This window comes from Embiotoca jacksoni, unplaced genomic scaffold (genome assembly GCF_022577435.1).
Source record: "Embiotoca jacksoni isolate LCO1_2020_lvr unplaced genomic scaffold, fEmbJac1.0.p SCAF_31, whole genome shotgun sequence".
Lineage (NCBI taxonomy): Eukaryota > Metazoa > Chordata > Actinopteri > Embiotocidae > Embiotoca > Embiotoca jacksoni.
Genome location: NW_027185383.1, coordinates 1,392,845 through 1,406,751, shown reverse-complemented (window position 1 = coordinate 1,406,751; position 13,907 = coordinate 1,392,845). Strand labels below are relative to the sequence as shown.

The 13,907-nt window shown below is 39.7% G+C and overlaps 1 protein-coding gene across 1 annotated transcript in view; it reads left to right on the top strand.

The window, feature by feature from the left end:
• col15a1b (collagen, type XV, alpha 1b) overlaps nt 1-13,417 on the top strand; it is a 59,012-nt gene extending 45,595 nt beyond the window's left edge. The window contains exons 32-44 of the mRNA XM_069164631.1: nt 1,196-1,255; nt 2,252-2,296; nt 4,008-4,089; nt 4,196-4,221; nt 4,981-5,079; nt 5,261-5,405; nt 5,574-5,638; nt 5,745-5,876; nt 6,583-6,675; nt 7,687-7,761; nt 7,919-8,116; nt 8,569-8,684; nt 11,011-13,417. Coding sequence (XP_069020732.1) covers nt 1,196-1,255; nt 2,252-2,296; nt 4,008-4,089; nt 4,196-4,221; nt 4,981-5,079; nt 5,261-5,405; nt 5,574-5,638; nt 5,745-5,876; nt 6,583-6,675; nt 7,687-7,761; nt 7,919-8,116; nt 8,569-8,684; nt 11,011-11,233 — 1,359 coding nt within the window. The 3' untranslated portion in view covers nt 11,234-13,417. The remainder of the gene's footprint in view (nt 1-1,195; nt 1,256-2,251; nt 2,297-4,007; nt 4,090-4,195; nt 4,222-4,980; nt 5,080-5,260; nt 5,406-5,573; nt 5,639-5,744; nt 5,877-6,582; nt 6,676-7,686; nt 7,762-7,918; nt 8,117-8,568; nt 8,685-11,010) is intronic.
• Nucleotides 13,418-13,907: the final 490 nt, after the last annotated feature.

The window sequence follows — 13,907 nt, the reverse complement described above, 5'->3', positions numbered from 1 at the left end:
TGATTTGATTTGATTTGATTTGATTTGATTTGATTTGATTTGATTTGATTTGATTTGATTTGATTTTGCACAAATTAAAAACACAAGTTTTTACAGAATAAAAAAAAAAAAAAATCAGTGCAGTGCAGTGAGAGGCAAAAACCCAGTGGGCTTATTTGAAGCCTCCACCCGATAATGTTAGAAATGTACAGTTATAGAAAATACAAAGATGATAGTAACGCTACATAAGAATAACGGAAACAAATAACAACAGAATATAGATTATAACATCCATCCATTATCTATACCTGCTTTATCCTGAACAGGGTCGTGGGGGGGCTGGAGCCTATCCCAGCTTACTATCACAGGACCAACACGTAGAGACAGACAGAAACAAAGACCATTAACCTCTAAGGGCAATTTTGTAAAATCACCAATTAACCTAAAATGCATGTATTTAGATGGTGTGAGGAAGCTGGGGTACCCAGAAAGAACCCATGCAGGCACAGGGAGAACATGCAAGCCCCCACACAGAAGGTTCCCAGGACGGGATCAAACCCAGGGCCCCCTTGCTGTGAGGCGACAGCGCTAACCACTGCACCACTTTGCCGCCCTAAGCTATAATAATCGAAGCAAAAACAATAAAGTCAATTTAAAAGCAAAAAGCTATGAGTATGGTGATGGATGAGAGTATACATGCGTATGTTGCAGTTACGAAACAGAAGTTAAATATTTTTTTAAGCACCTTTTCAAGTATTTAATATCAGAACAGCTTTTTATCAGATGGGAGAGGCCGTTCCATAATGTGGTGCCTCTGTATCAAATTGAAAATTGACCTCTGCAGGTGACAAATTTAGGCGGATGAAGATCTGAGACTTGACGGGTAGAGTAGGAGTGAACCTGTGAATTTGCTTTAAAGTAAGTCTTCAACTGTTCTGGACTATTTTCTTCATTTGAGTATATTTTATAAGTAAAAATACATATTTGAAATTTTTTTATATCATAAATGGTAAGAATCTCCAGAATCACCAAATCAACTTGATCAAGTCAACTTTGTGTTCCTTCATTCTGCCTTCATTCTGTTACCTGTTTAAAAGGACAGAAAATCCAGCCTTTCTATTTTGATTGTATATTCTGCATGTGCTTTCCTCTCTATACCATCCATGGATTCAGCCGTTCATGTGCATAATAAATATTCTTTCTCTCTCCGTCTCAGGGACCTCCAGGTCCTCCGGGTCCACCTGGGCTTCCAGGAAGAGTTCTCGGACTGAATGGAGTAAGTACGAATTAGATTGGTATATTTTTGTCCAGGAAGTAAAACAAAAAGTTTTTTGGTTTTTTTGTGAATAATAGAATTTCAGTCAGTAATTACATCCGATGTGCAGAGCTTAGCTGCAAAGCAGCAACACCACAGAAAATCTGAGTTATTCCTCAAAATATGTTGTTCTGGACTCCAATCCAACACCAAAAGTTGTCAGCTGTATAATAACATTGCTCATATCACAACCAGTATTTTTCTGTCAGAGCCTGAGTGTGAAACTGTGAAAGTAATGACTGGCCATGAGATCTGTTCTGATCTGATTGTATTGTGTAACAGATCTACAGACGCAGCTCTGCTCCTACAGTTGAGAAATGTGCCTAGTTGAAATATTGCATGCCTTGTTCACCTCCAAATACTTTGGTATTAAAAGTACTTAGTACTAAGTAGTCATTCTAGTAGCCCATTTATTACAAAGTAGAAAATACAGGAAATACTCACACCATTGCTCTATAATGTTGAGGTTTGCCAAATTGTCCAGAACAATTTCTTTTACTAATCTCAAATGATGTTCCTATTTTAATCTATTCAGATCTTCTCAAATACTCAGGTTAGTAATCAGATCTTTTATTTAAGTAAAAACACAAATATTAGAATATTGAAATACTCCATTACAAGTAAAACTCCTGCATTTAAAGTCCTGCTATAGTAAAGTAAAGAAGTATTGGATGAGCTATAACTGTCATAGTTATACATAGTTATACAGTGTAAGGCATACAGTATGTTGTGGAATAACAGCATTTGAGTCTAGAACAGCAAATTTCAAAGAAAAATGATGATGAAAAGCCCATGAGATGCAGTTGTCTGTCTTTACAAACAGTATTTAGGGACAGCATTCATTAATGTAACTTACAAACACCATTCGCAGGTGCTCATCTAAAGTTTTTGAGGTGATGGTTGATATAAAGTTGAAGTATTTAGTCTGACTCCCCTGCTCTTCTCTGAATCTTAAAGACAGTGTTCCCGGTGCGACCAAGACCGCACTGCAAAAAGGGACGAGTAAGTCTGAGTTGGACCATCTGATTGGTCCGTTTCAGGTGGAAATCGGACCAACTGGTGGTTTTGTTGGTGTGTGGGTGTCACAGCATGGCTGCTCGCTGGTCTGGGCTACAAACAGTTCCCCATTACCTCCCTTAATTTCCTCCCTCTTTGTTCTCCTAATGGGCTTTGAAAAGGCTTCGTGTCTGTGGATCTGGCCTCATTTCATCAGGCTTTAACGTTTGTCTTGTACACAGATTGGATATTAATCACAAGCAACTTGAAAAAAAACTACATTTTCTTACAAATTTCCATTCCACAAGTCACTAAACAAACAAGTGTACCCTATGTATTTCATGAACTTCACTGCATGTACACCTACTCTGGATTTTGTATTTATCTGTTATATCCAATCTGACTACTCAGGACAATTGTTAATGTCAGGTGTTAAAGGAGATCTGAGTCTGAACTCTGCTTCTCTCATCTGTTTTTCCTTCTCGTCGTCTCAGGGAAGATGAAGCTGACTGAACAGACAGGGAGAAGGAAAAGCAGACACTTTTGATACTCATCCCTTTACTGTATACACGGTGCTGGGGAGTAACTAGTAACAAGTAATTCAATTATAAAATAAAAGTAATTGTGATACAGTAGAAAAAGTATATATAATGAAATAACAGTTACTATTTAAGATATTGGTGATTACAGAGGTTTTACACGTGAATATAATTGTTTTGGTAAAAATCTCAATATAATATTCAATCTGTTGCTTTGAATCTTTCTGCCAGTCTCAGTCTAGACAGGCTCCATTCATTTTACAGTATCAGCTTGTTTTTGATTGGTTCTCTCATTTGAATTCACACCGCCTCTCGTCTGCCAATTAAATCAATGGGCATAAGTGTAAGCAACCACTCCAAGGCGGTTGGCCATATTGTCAGATACGACGAAGAGATATTTAGTACTCAGTCCTGTTGATGGCTCTAACTTCGCTCAGCCTGGAGTCGACCTGAATGTACACTTGGTTTCAGGTTATGGGAAAAGTTTTCCTTCACTGCAATCGGTTGTGATCTAAAAACGTGTCATTTGTTTTGGCGGTTGTGCTTGAAATCAAAACATTTCACTCCTACCTACAGTCCTTCCTTTCACGGTGCTGGGTGTGTGCGGGTTCTGTTTCACTGTTCAACCTCCTGTTAGAAGTTTCCTCTGTGGACACATGGCGGACTGGAGACACCATGATGACTGCTTTTCTAATAAACTGGTGGAGGGCACTGAAAGGGATTACGGGTAGATAATGTGCAGTAACAGAACGTTGTGTGAGTTTATTGTATAGATTTAGTGGGAGCCGTCGCTTTAACTGTGGAGGTGGGGTCTGACCTTAGGTCCTCAAACCACCTCCACAGAGCTAGTTTCAAATAACCATAATTGTATTGACTCAGGTTCCTTTTGCTTTAAGCTCAATCCCTGTGTTTTAACTTTAACAGTCGAGTGAGGGCTGTACGTGCTGCTGTCTGTAGCATGCATCCCCTGTTGCTGACAGCGATGTGTTCATCTTTGACCTCTTTGTCTTATTTATTATAATAATCCAACCTATTATTGTGTTTAACATGGTCTTTAAATGTGACTTTTTGACCTCCTCAAATGTATTAATCTACATCCTCAGCAGCCTGTTCTGTTATGCACTTGTGTTTACCTGCTGTCACATATGTTATGTTAAAGAGTGTGTATGTGTGTGTAGGAGGCGCCGACAAGGGTAGATTCATTTGGACCTAAAGGAGAAAAAGGAGATGAGGGACTACCTGGTGAGCCGGGGACATCCGGTAAGACCTTCAACTGATTTACTTAAAAACTAATTTGTTTAAATGATAATAATGATGTGATGGTAATAACTGCAAATCATGTATGTTGCATTATCCTTCTTCTCAGCGCCCAGGCTTCCAGATGGAGTTGTGGTGAGCTCTCATTTATTACACAGCATGTTGTATCTAAAGCCAACAGGGTGATTGAGGAACAGACATAACACCAGCATCTTAGAGGAAAGATGTAAAGTGCAATGGTACATGAGAGGAATTTAAAACGGCACAAATCAGTATTATACATAAACAATGGATTAAATGACTTTGAAAGCTTTCATGTTGCTCAGTGACAAAGTCAGAGGGAATTATCACAAAACTCTCTGCGGTTCCCCACAGCTCTGCTGTGCTTTAGTTGGTGGCCTGAAACTTAATGATTCTCTCTCATTGCTCTCATCAACCTTGATTAGAGCAAAAAAGAAAGGTCTAACAACCCCTTTGTGCTCTACCCACTCAGTACCAAAAAGCAGACATAACAAAATGAACATCTGGCTTCTGAACACAATTGTTGGTGGAGATCAAAACAGAGATAAAAAAAATAATAAAAAAAAAAAGACTCAGTATTGGACTCAGATATTTTGTGTGGCCAGATCATTAGTCTAAAGTAAAGCTTATGTTGATCTGTGTCTGCTGGGTGTGTAAATTGGCAGCTACTGTATTTTAACAGCTATCTTGATAGCAATAACACCTTAACATGGTCCAATATGCAACATATGGCGAACCAGCTGTTAGCGTTATACAATTCTCCTTTTCACTTGTTAACAAATATTTTTTAGAGAGAAAAAGTCTCAACTTTGATAATGAAATAAGGACTTCAATGCCTCTAAACTTATTGTTTTCTCTTGGTGGTTCTCTCAGGGTGCCAGAGGTGATCAGGGATACAAGGGGCAGCAGGGAGAAAAAGGAGAGTCAGGCCTGCCCGGTCCTCCAGGACTGCCGGGGAGGTCAGGACTTGTGGTGAGATACGCTAAATAATAAAAATACTATTCCAATCCGTTTTGGAAATATTTAAGAGTTACAGAAAATATCCCGAGCTTTAATAGTATTGGAAGCTGATTGCTGTTGAATATCTTTGTGGGTGCTTATTGGTGCAGTGTGGAATTCCCAGATAAATTATTGTGTTTAATTGTTCCTATAGGGTCCAAAAGGTGAGTCCATCGTTGGTCCTTCAGGTCCCGCAGGTCCTCCCGGCCAGCCTGGATCCACTGGGTTTGGACGACCAGGACCCCGGGGACCCCCCGGACCTGCTGGGCCCCCAGGACCTGCACCTGCATATGGATCAAGTATGTGTGAATCTGAGAATAAGAGAAATTAAGAAAAAAAATCAGCCTTAGCTTCAATTAATAAAACTGTAGATCAAACTCCCTGTTTAACAATGTGTACAGGTGGAGTTGGTCAGTTAGTATTGTTAGTATTATCAGTTGAATGTGATTTATATGTGTGGTCTTCAGCTGACAGTATCCCCGGCCCACCTGGTCCTCCCGGTCCACCAGGATCTGCAGGATATTCCAACGCGGTAAGAAACTCGCCACAATAAAAAAAAAAATTAAAAAAAACACCTGAAGTGTAACTCTGTTAAAATAATGGATGCAGAACTGAGTAGCACTGATGCTTTGATGCAGGTAACCACCTATAAGACGACTAACGCTCTCTCCAGAGAGTTGCTCCGCACTGCTGAGGGAACCTTGGCTTACGTGTCTGAGAGGGGAGGCGAGCTGTACGTCAGAGCGCGCAACGGCTGGCGCAAGATCCAGGTGTGACATGTGACATGTTTGATTTACATTTCCTCTTTTTATCAGTATACAGATTATCAACTCAGAAGCCTGAAATATAGTATTTGTTCTATGAAAAAAAAAAAACAATAGTTGAAAAAAAACACACCAAAATATATTCATCAGCTGAGTTTTGACAAGTTCATTCAATTTTTATTTTCAAAAACTATAAATATGTCAACTAAATACATTGTAAAAAAGCAACGAATGGAAATGGAGTTCCAGTTGACAGAGCAGCTGTTGGACTTTTCCTTTAAAAAGGGTTGAAAACATCCAACTTATAGTTTTAATTCAATACACAGTCAAAACAATCAGTTTAATGGGAATGTGTGTGAAGTTATGAGTGTATATGTATGTGTATGTCTGTGTATATATTACGTAGTGTATTTGTTAATATATGAGAGAATGTACATATAAACATGTTTTTTCTTCTTTGTTTTTACTATTTGATCAAAACTCTGTTCTTAAAGCACTTTACAATAAAGTTCCATATGAATAAAGATGATTAATATTTATATTCTTGAAATGTGATACAGATGACTGTATACTTAAGATATTACATATGGATACAACAGTGTTCTGCTCTCTGGGTATCATCAGTATCATAACTTTGGTGTCAGTTCATCTTTTATCCATAATCAGATCCAAATGTATCCAGACTTCACAGTACATGTCCGCTCTCTTCCAGCTTGGAGAATTGATTCATCATGGACCTTCCCCGTCCGAGTCATCTCAGGCCCTCAGCAGAGAACGGAGCAGACCGCACAGGATCCATAGCCAGGTGCGCGCACACACACACACACACACACACACACACATGTAAATGCACAGACAGAAGAGCATCAGCAGGAAACTGTATCCTTGTTCACACCTGGTATTATCATACGTCTCCGTGTCTTTCGTGCCACTTGTGATCGGATCTCATTCCCCTACACCATATGCAAATGAAAGCAAACATCCCATAAATAAACAAGTAAATAAACACAGAGAAACATGAGGAGAAAGGATTTAAAGCAACAGGTATGAAACACAAGACATCTTTGCTCATTCGAGCCTCATTTTAATGCGCCATCAATTAGCCTATTTATGATGAATTTCCTCACGGTGGGAAAATATAAACGTGTGAACACAAGAGTTTGTAATTTTCAACCTGATCTAATCACGTCCGTTCAGTTTAGGATTATTTCATTATCATGGCAGGTTTGCAGTGCAATGGGGAAATAACAAAGTGTAATTTGAATGTAAAAGTGGGCGGGGCTCTTCCTCAATCATGGGTCTAATATTTGTCACAAATTACAGACATGGTTAACTAAAAAAAAACAGAGGACTTTGTTGAAACAGCGGCAACCTTTGTTTTTATTCACTAAACAGCTTTATGGCTGCCAGAAGAAGGAAGTACTTTCTGTACAGTTCATCTGTGCTCGACTGCATCATGCAGGATCAGTTTTGCTTTGAATACCATTTATTTTACACAGAGGACGTAAGTCAGTCTTTCAATGTTGCCCAGATCACATTTACACTTCGAAAAGATTTTGGCCAGACCGAGACCTCCTCATAATGTAGTCTGAGCAGATCGGACCTCAGTGCATCCTTGTTGTGTTCACACCTGTGCTGAGAGCTGTCGAACTGTGACGTGATCACCCAGGACACACACCTTACCAGCTGTGAACAGGATCTGTGATACGTCCGAGGGAACGTTTGAAAGCACTTTCAAAAAAATGGTTTTAATTAAGAGCTCATAAAAACATTAAAAAAAAAAAAACAAAGCAATTGCATTTCCGCTGACCTGCAGGAGCTGCAGGAGGGCATCAGAGGATATCAGCCCAGCTATAACGTGCTACCACAGACCTTCAACGCCGTACCAGGGGTGAGTGTAATGAACACATGAACATACATCTTCAACTCTGTACCAGAACCAGACAGCTGAAATGACTTGGCTGAGCTGCAGCCTGACTTCATGTCAGATCTGTGATGAACAACGTGTCAGATTTGGACGAGACTCAAGTATATTGTCTCTCTTCCAGCTCCATCTGGTTGCACTGAACGCCCCGCTCAAAGGAGATATGCGCGGCATCCGCGGGGCAGACTTCCAGTGTTACCAGCAGGCACGCGCCATGGGCCTCACCACCACCTACAGGGCCTTCCTGTCCTCACATCTCCAGGACCTGGCAACCATTGTGAGGAAGGCGGACCACAACAACATGCCTGTGGTCAATCTGAGGGTGAGGAGAGATTTACACTTACTGATTTCTTTAAGTATAACGGAATATCCTCACTAATATTGGAAGTCAAATATTTCACTGTGGCAGGAGTCACACAGAGATAAACTGCTAAACCTGCATTCTATAACTCAAAATAAGATTACAAAAACTAAAAGAAACAGTCATGCCACTGTGGACTCTGTCAAAATAAAAACAACAAATTGCACAATTCTCTGACAGCTCCTATTTTATTTTATTAAATAAAAGTTGGACAATAAAGCCAGAATAACATTTTTTTTTCATTATCATTTTATTTTGCAGTCAGTCCTCGATAGTTTAAAATAATCCAGATTTTTCATCAGTTGACTTTCATGATGGATGATGTGTACTGTTTATTTTTGATTAAATTCCCTCTCTTTTACTTTTGGGATTAATGAAGTGTTGGATTGTTTTATCTTCTCCCCTGCTCTCAGGGTGAAGTGCTGTTCAGCAGCTGGATGTCCATCTTCTCTGGGAACGGAGGCATGTTTGACCCGTCCACCCCCATTTATTCCTTTGACGGACGCAACGTGATGACTGACTCAGCATGGTGAGTGGGTTCAAGAAAGCAGGTGAAAGTACTTGTAGGCCAGGGATAGAAAAAATGAAAAGAAACGTCAGTGCTCCGAGATCCAGTTGGGTTTAAAATGCTCATTTATCCACACCAGTAGAACACTTTGACTTCAGATGGGCCATAAATTTCATGTTGATGTGGAAGTCTCGCTGAAATGAACAGGTGTGGTGCTGGCACATTTGGATTTATCAACTATAATCCAGCAGAGGAGAGCGAGATGGAGGAGGCAGCTTCTTAGAGAAGAAACGGAGCCAACAGATCTTCTGTCTGTCAGTTCGGCAGTTTGATCAGTGAAATGTTGCTACGTCAGTATGAAAAGCCTCTCAAACATAAACTAGGTGTTGGTGATAGAAAGCTTTATGTCAATATCTGCATATAATCTCCACTATTTTCTAGGTCAGGGTTTTGAATATTTCCCAGCATGCATTTGGTGACAGACAGGGTATACTGTATATCCTAAAGCGTGTACCACAGGCATAAAAGACAAACGCCTTTTAGTTTTTATGGAGTTCTGCCAATCAACAAACTCAGCACAAGTTGTAGTTTTATCATTTTCAAATTAGCATTTTGATTAGTTCTCACATGTATGTCCTTTGTTTTACTCACTCGTGCACTATAGTGGTATAAAATTGTACTTTTGTTGTTTTTGTGGCTCTGACTGCTCTAATCATTCATGTCATGACTGCCATGTGTAGCAGTTTGTGCAAAACCCCTCAGAGGACAACAGGGGAGAGACAGAGTATAATTAATGTGTTGCACTGGAAGCTTAACAGTCTTTAATGGATGACATAAAGCAACAATCTGGCTTTGGTTCTCAGGTTTTAATCTTATAAAAGTAGCTCTTTAGTTCAGTTGGGCCTTAATAACACGAATATGGTCGAGGTTCAATTTTACTGTCTACTTACCTGAAAATAGTCACAGTTATCTATCAGTGATAGAAAAAGGGTTTTGTGTATTCTGTAGTGTTGACTGAGACTTTTGTGACTTCTGTCTTTAAGGCAGCTCCAAGTACATAAAATCAGTAAAACTGCACCAAGTCAAAGAGGAACACCTTGTTGTTCTTTAACTCATTAGCTTCACAACGGACACACATTTGTCAAGGAAAAAACACAAAAAAAACTGCCAACATTTCCAGTGCTAACTGTTGAGAGCCAGAGGGAGACAAACATCCAGGAATCACTATAATACAACTGACTAATGTTAGATAACAACATTACACTGACAGACGAGTGGAGGTGTGCTGATGAAAGAATTCTGATTTAAAAAGTAGGAACACAGAAATATAAAATACACCATTACAAGTAAAAGCATCAGAAAAGTGTACTTAGAATATGTTTTCTGTCAGAAAATGAACCCTGTGAGTATCATACTATTATATTGTGATATTACTAGTGATGAATTATAGTGGAGGTAAAATTAGGTGAAGCTAGGTTGAACTATTTTATGTACTATAGCGCAACATAATGTACAACAGTGCATGATATTTTGTCAGCTCATCATAATGTAATCTGTCAAGAAAGGTATAAGTTGAGCTGGCAGATAAATGTCAGGGTGAAGAAAGTGCAGTGTTTCTTTTTTTTTTGTGACGCACAAGTATTGGTAAGAAATATAAATGTACGTGCTGATCTGAAGGAGCAGGAGGGGCCCGTCTCCACACTTCATATCATGACTTTCATCCCTTGAACTGGACTTAAAGGTCCCATATTGTATACATTTTAGTTATAATGTAATTTTTGATTATAAAGCAGTTCCAGGGGCTGTATAAATACTGTGAAACCCTCAGTCCACTGAGAAATGTACACAATCCAGATTCAACAACTGTGCAGTTTGGACTTCTGTAAGTTTGTGATGTCACAAACTCAAGCTCACGTCACGAGTCCACCTTCAGCACAGACCTTTTTTGTCCAACCTTTTATGCAGAAGAAAACAGTGAGAGGTAATTCTGTTGGGCAGGTTGAAAGGTACAAGACAGAAAGCCTGTGGTTGTCCTCAACTTGTATCACTTAGAAAAGAGTCAGCCAATCAGAAGCAAGGATCACTGATACCGACGCCTGTTAAAGACACGGACACAGAACAGCATGTTCTTGATGGTTTGTGGTTCTTAAAATCCCCGAAACATCTTTTTATGGATATCGAGACTGCAAATACAGCACGGGAAAGTATAAAATATGGGACCTTTAAGTGTGTCTCTTTTTATCTTTCATTCTTTCTCGGAATTTCCTCTCTCCACCTCTCATCCTCCACCTTTCCTTTCCAGACTCCGTGGAAACCCTTCACCGAGTGTCTCTCTTTCTTCCCACAGGCCAGAGAAGATGGTGTGGCACGGCTCCAGCGCCGTGGGCATCCGTCTGACCAGCAACTACTGCGAGGCGTGGAGGACGGCCGACATGGCGGTGACGGGCCACACCGCCCTGCTGCAGACTGGCCGGCTGCTGGGGCAGCACGCCCGGTCCTGCTCCAACCACTACATCGTGCTGTGTATAGAGAACACGTATGTGGGGAACACGCATCCCAGGAGGAACTGACGAGACGGAGCAAACGCACATCCGCACGAACGGGGAAACACACACGCACACGTACACGTACAGATCACGACACCGTTTGCACACGCAGAGGGCACTTCTGTTCACGCGTGCAAACGTGCACATAAAAACACACATTAACACGCAGAAGCAGCAAAAGCCGACGCGACACGCACACACACGTTTAGATTTCACTCCGTATTTGATTGACGTCTCGCTCCCAGCTGTGATCCAGCAGTTCATACTGCTGGCGAGCGTCCGTCCACGTCTAGATTTGAGTTATATGTCGTCACTGTAAACGTGTAACAGCACAACATGTCATCGCCGACAACTGTGGGGTTCATTGACTGTCGATCTGAGTTACTTAAAGGACCATACCAGTGTTTTGCACCGCGCGCTTTGTACTTTTATTATACTTTTCTGTTTTTATTTTTGAAGGAACCAGGCAGTCGTAGGTTGAGTTTAGAAAAAAAAAATAGCTTATACATCACGGTGTACAGCTAGCTAGCTATTCAAGCAACAGCAGCCAGGAGTTTGTAGTGAATGGGCTAAAACTAGCAAAATCACTGGTATGTCCTTTTTATATTATTTGTGGAACAAATTTCAACCTCGTGTCTAAGATCATAACAGTGTTGCAGGTTGGAGCCGTGCACAACAAGGTTATCGGTTATAAAGGAAGTCAAATAATGAGATGTGAGTCGAGTACAATGATGATTTCTGGCAATAGTCAGTATTTTTATTATTCTCAAAAAATGACAAGACTAAAACCAACCATGTCTACGTAAACACCTCCAGACTCTCCTACTCTGTGTGGGGAGTTCAGCCCTTCTCAAGATGGAGAGATTTAAATCAAAATCTGGTCACAAATACATACTTTTGAAAAATAAATATGCGTTTCTAATTTGCTAAAACACACTGTTGTTTCGAGCAAACGTTACTCAAATAGGAGGAGGTGGCTCTTCTGTTGAGGACTATTTTCTGTTGTGGATCCACATGTGATGTTTTGGTGAGCAGCAGCAGGACAAATCTGTTCTCATCCCAGCGGTCAAAGTCTCAGCTCGCTGGCGTCTTAGACCAACGTATGCACAAGGTGCCTTAGGTTGAGCCACCAAAAAACATGACGGGAGGTTCAGGGAAAGATCATGGTTTGGGTTAGAAGTCATTTTATGTAAGTGATGTTACCTTAACGTTACATAGGTAACAGTATGTCAGGAACCTTCTTTGACCTGGGTGGTCAATGCAAAGGGTGACTTGTACATATCACTGTGACGCCAGCGACAAAATGAAGCAAATTACACATAATTCACATTCGTCTATTATTTCATCGCTGGTTTGGGTTTTTCATGAATTATTGGCTTTTTTTTTTATCAGCATGACTGATGTCTAATGTCAATAAACAGTGGGACAAGTGTCCATCTATTACGTCCATATCTTAAATGTAAATACACTGTATGTGTTGTAAAACCGTCCAATCACAGCATCACCTCATTTTTTTCCTTGACTCCCAAAAAGACAAAAAACCGTCTGTAATTTATCCGAAACATTTGACCACTACGATCTTCTCTCTAATCAGATATTAAACCCAATACTGAAAACCTTAAGGAGTGAAACAAATGAATGCCCCCGCGGCACATCGTTTCCCAAGAAGCTCAGCTTGCTTAGGCTACAAATAGAGAAGCGAGGCAACTGTTGAAAACCTTTTACAAATTCATGTCAGTTTCAGGGTAACTTGGGAATTTGTTCCTGTTTTCTGCTGAACTTTAGTTCTGCTGCTTGTAATGAAGTCGTTTGAACCAGTTTCACTTTTAACACTTCTGATTTATAACATTAGTAATAGAGATGAAATCAATGTGTGATTTTCATTAATTTATACGGTAGCAGGACCTAGTGTGAGAACAAACTGTAGCCAGTCACATTTGATGAAGTCGGAACATGTATATAAATATATGTGTGTGTTGTTGTTGTTGTTGTTGTCCAGATGTTTTTTACTCTGTAGAAGTAGGTTTCGTATGAAGCACACTAAAAGACGGAGGACTTCCTCTCACCGCGCTCTGATTGCTCTGCTTGTAAAGATCAGTGTTTCTGTGTCTCTTTATGTTTCTGTTCCAACAAAACTTGAGCTTCTGAGGAAAAAGAAGGTTTGTACTGATTGACTGGTGCTCACTGAATAAAATGTCTTGTTTTGTGTGTTTTTTTTAAGTGGTGCCTCCTTTAATGTCCTCCACATCCAAAGTGTTATTACAAAGCTGTTTTAAATTTTGTTTGACCTTATGTTTTCAGTTTTAAAAAGCATAATGCAGAACTATTGCAACTTCATTTATAATAACTATGACATTATTAATTATGCAGAATCTGTCATGTACATTTCTGGTAACTCTCCTCTTTTAGCCTCTAAATACAAACAGAAAAGATCCAAACTGAATCTTGATGAAAGTCAGGGTTCACAGAAAAGCTTCAAAGTTGATTTTGTTGCTCCCAGAATGTTCTTTTTCAAGAAAGAATAACGTTCTCTCTAAGATTTATTCAAAAATACTTCTGAAAATGTTTCCACAAAACAATTTTATAGTTTTTAAAGCACGTTATCCTCCACTAAAATAACATTCTGGAATTTTTGTATTTATTTTGTATTTTTTTTTATTTTACTGACAACATTTTGAAAAATAGGTCTAATGTTCTG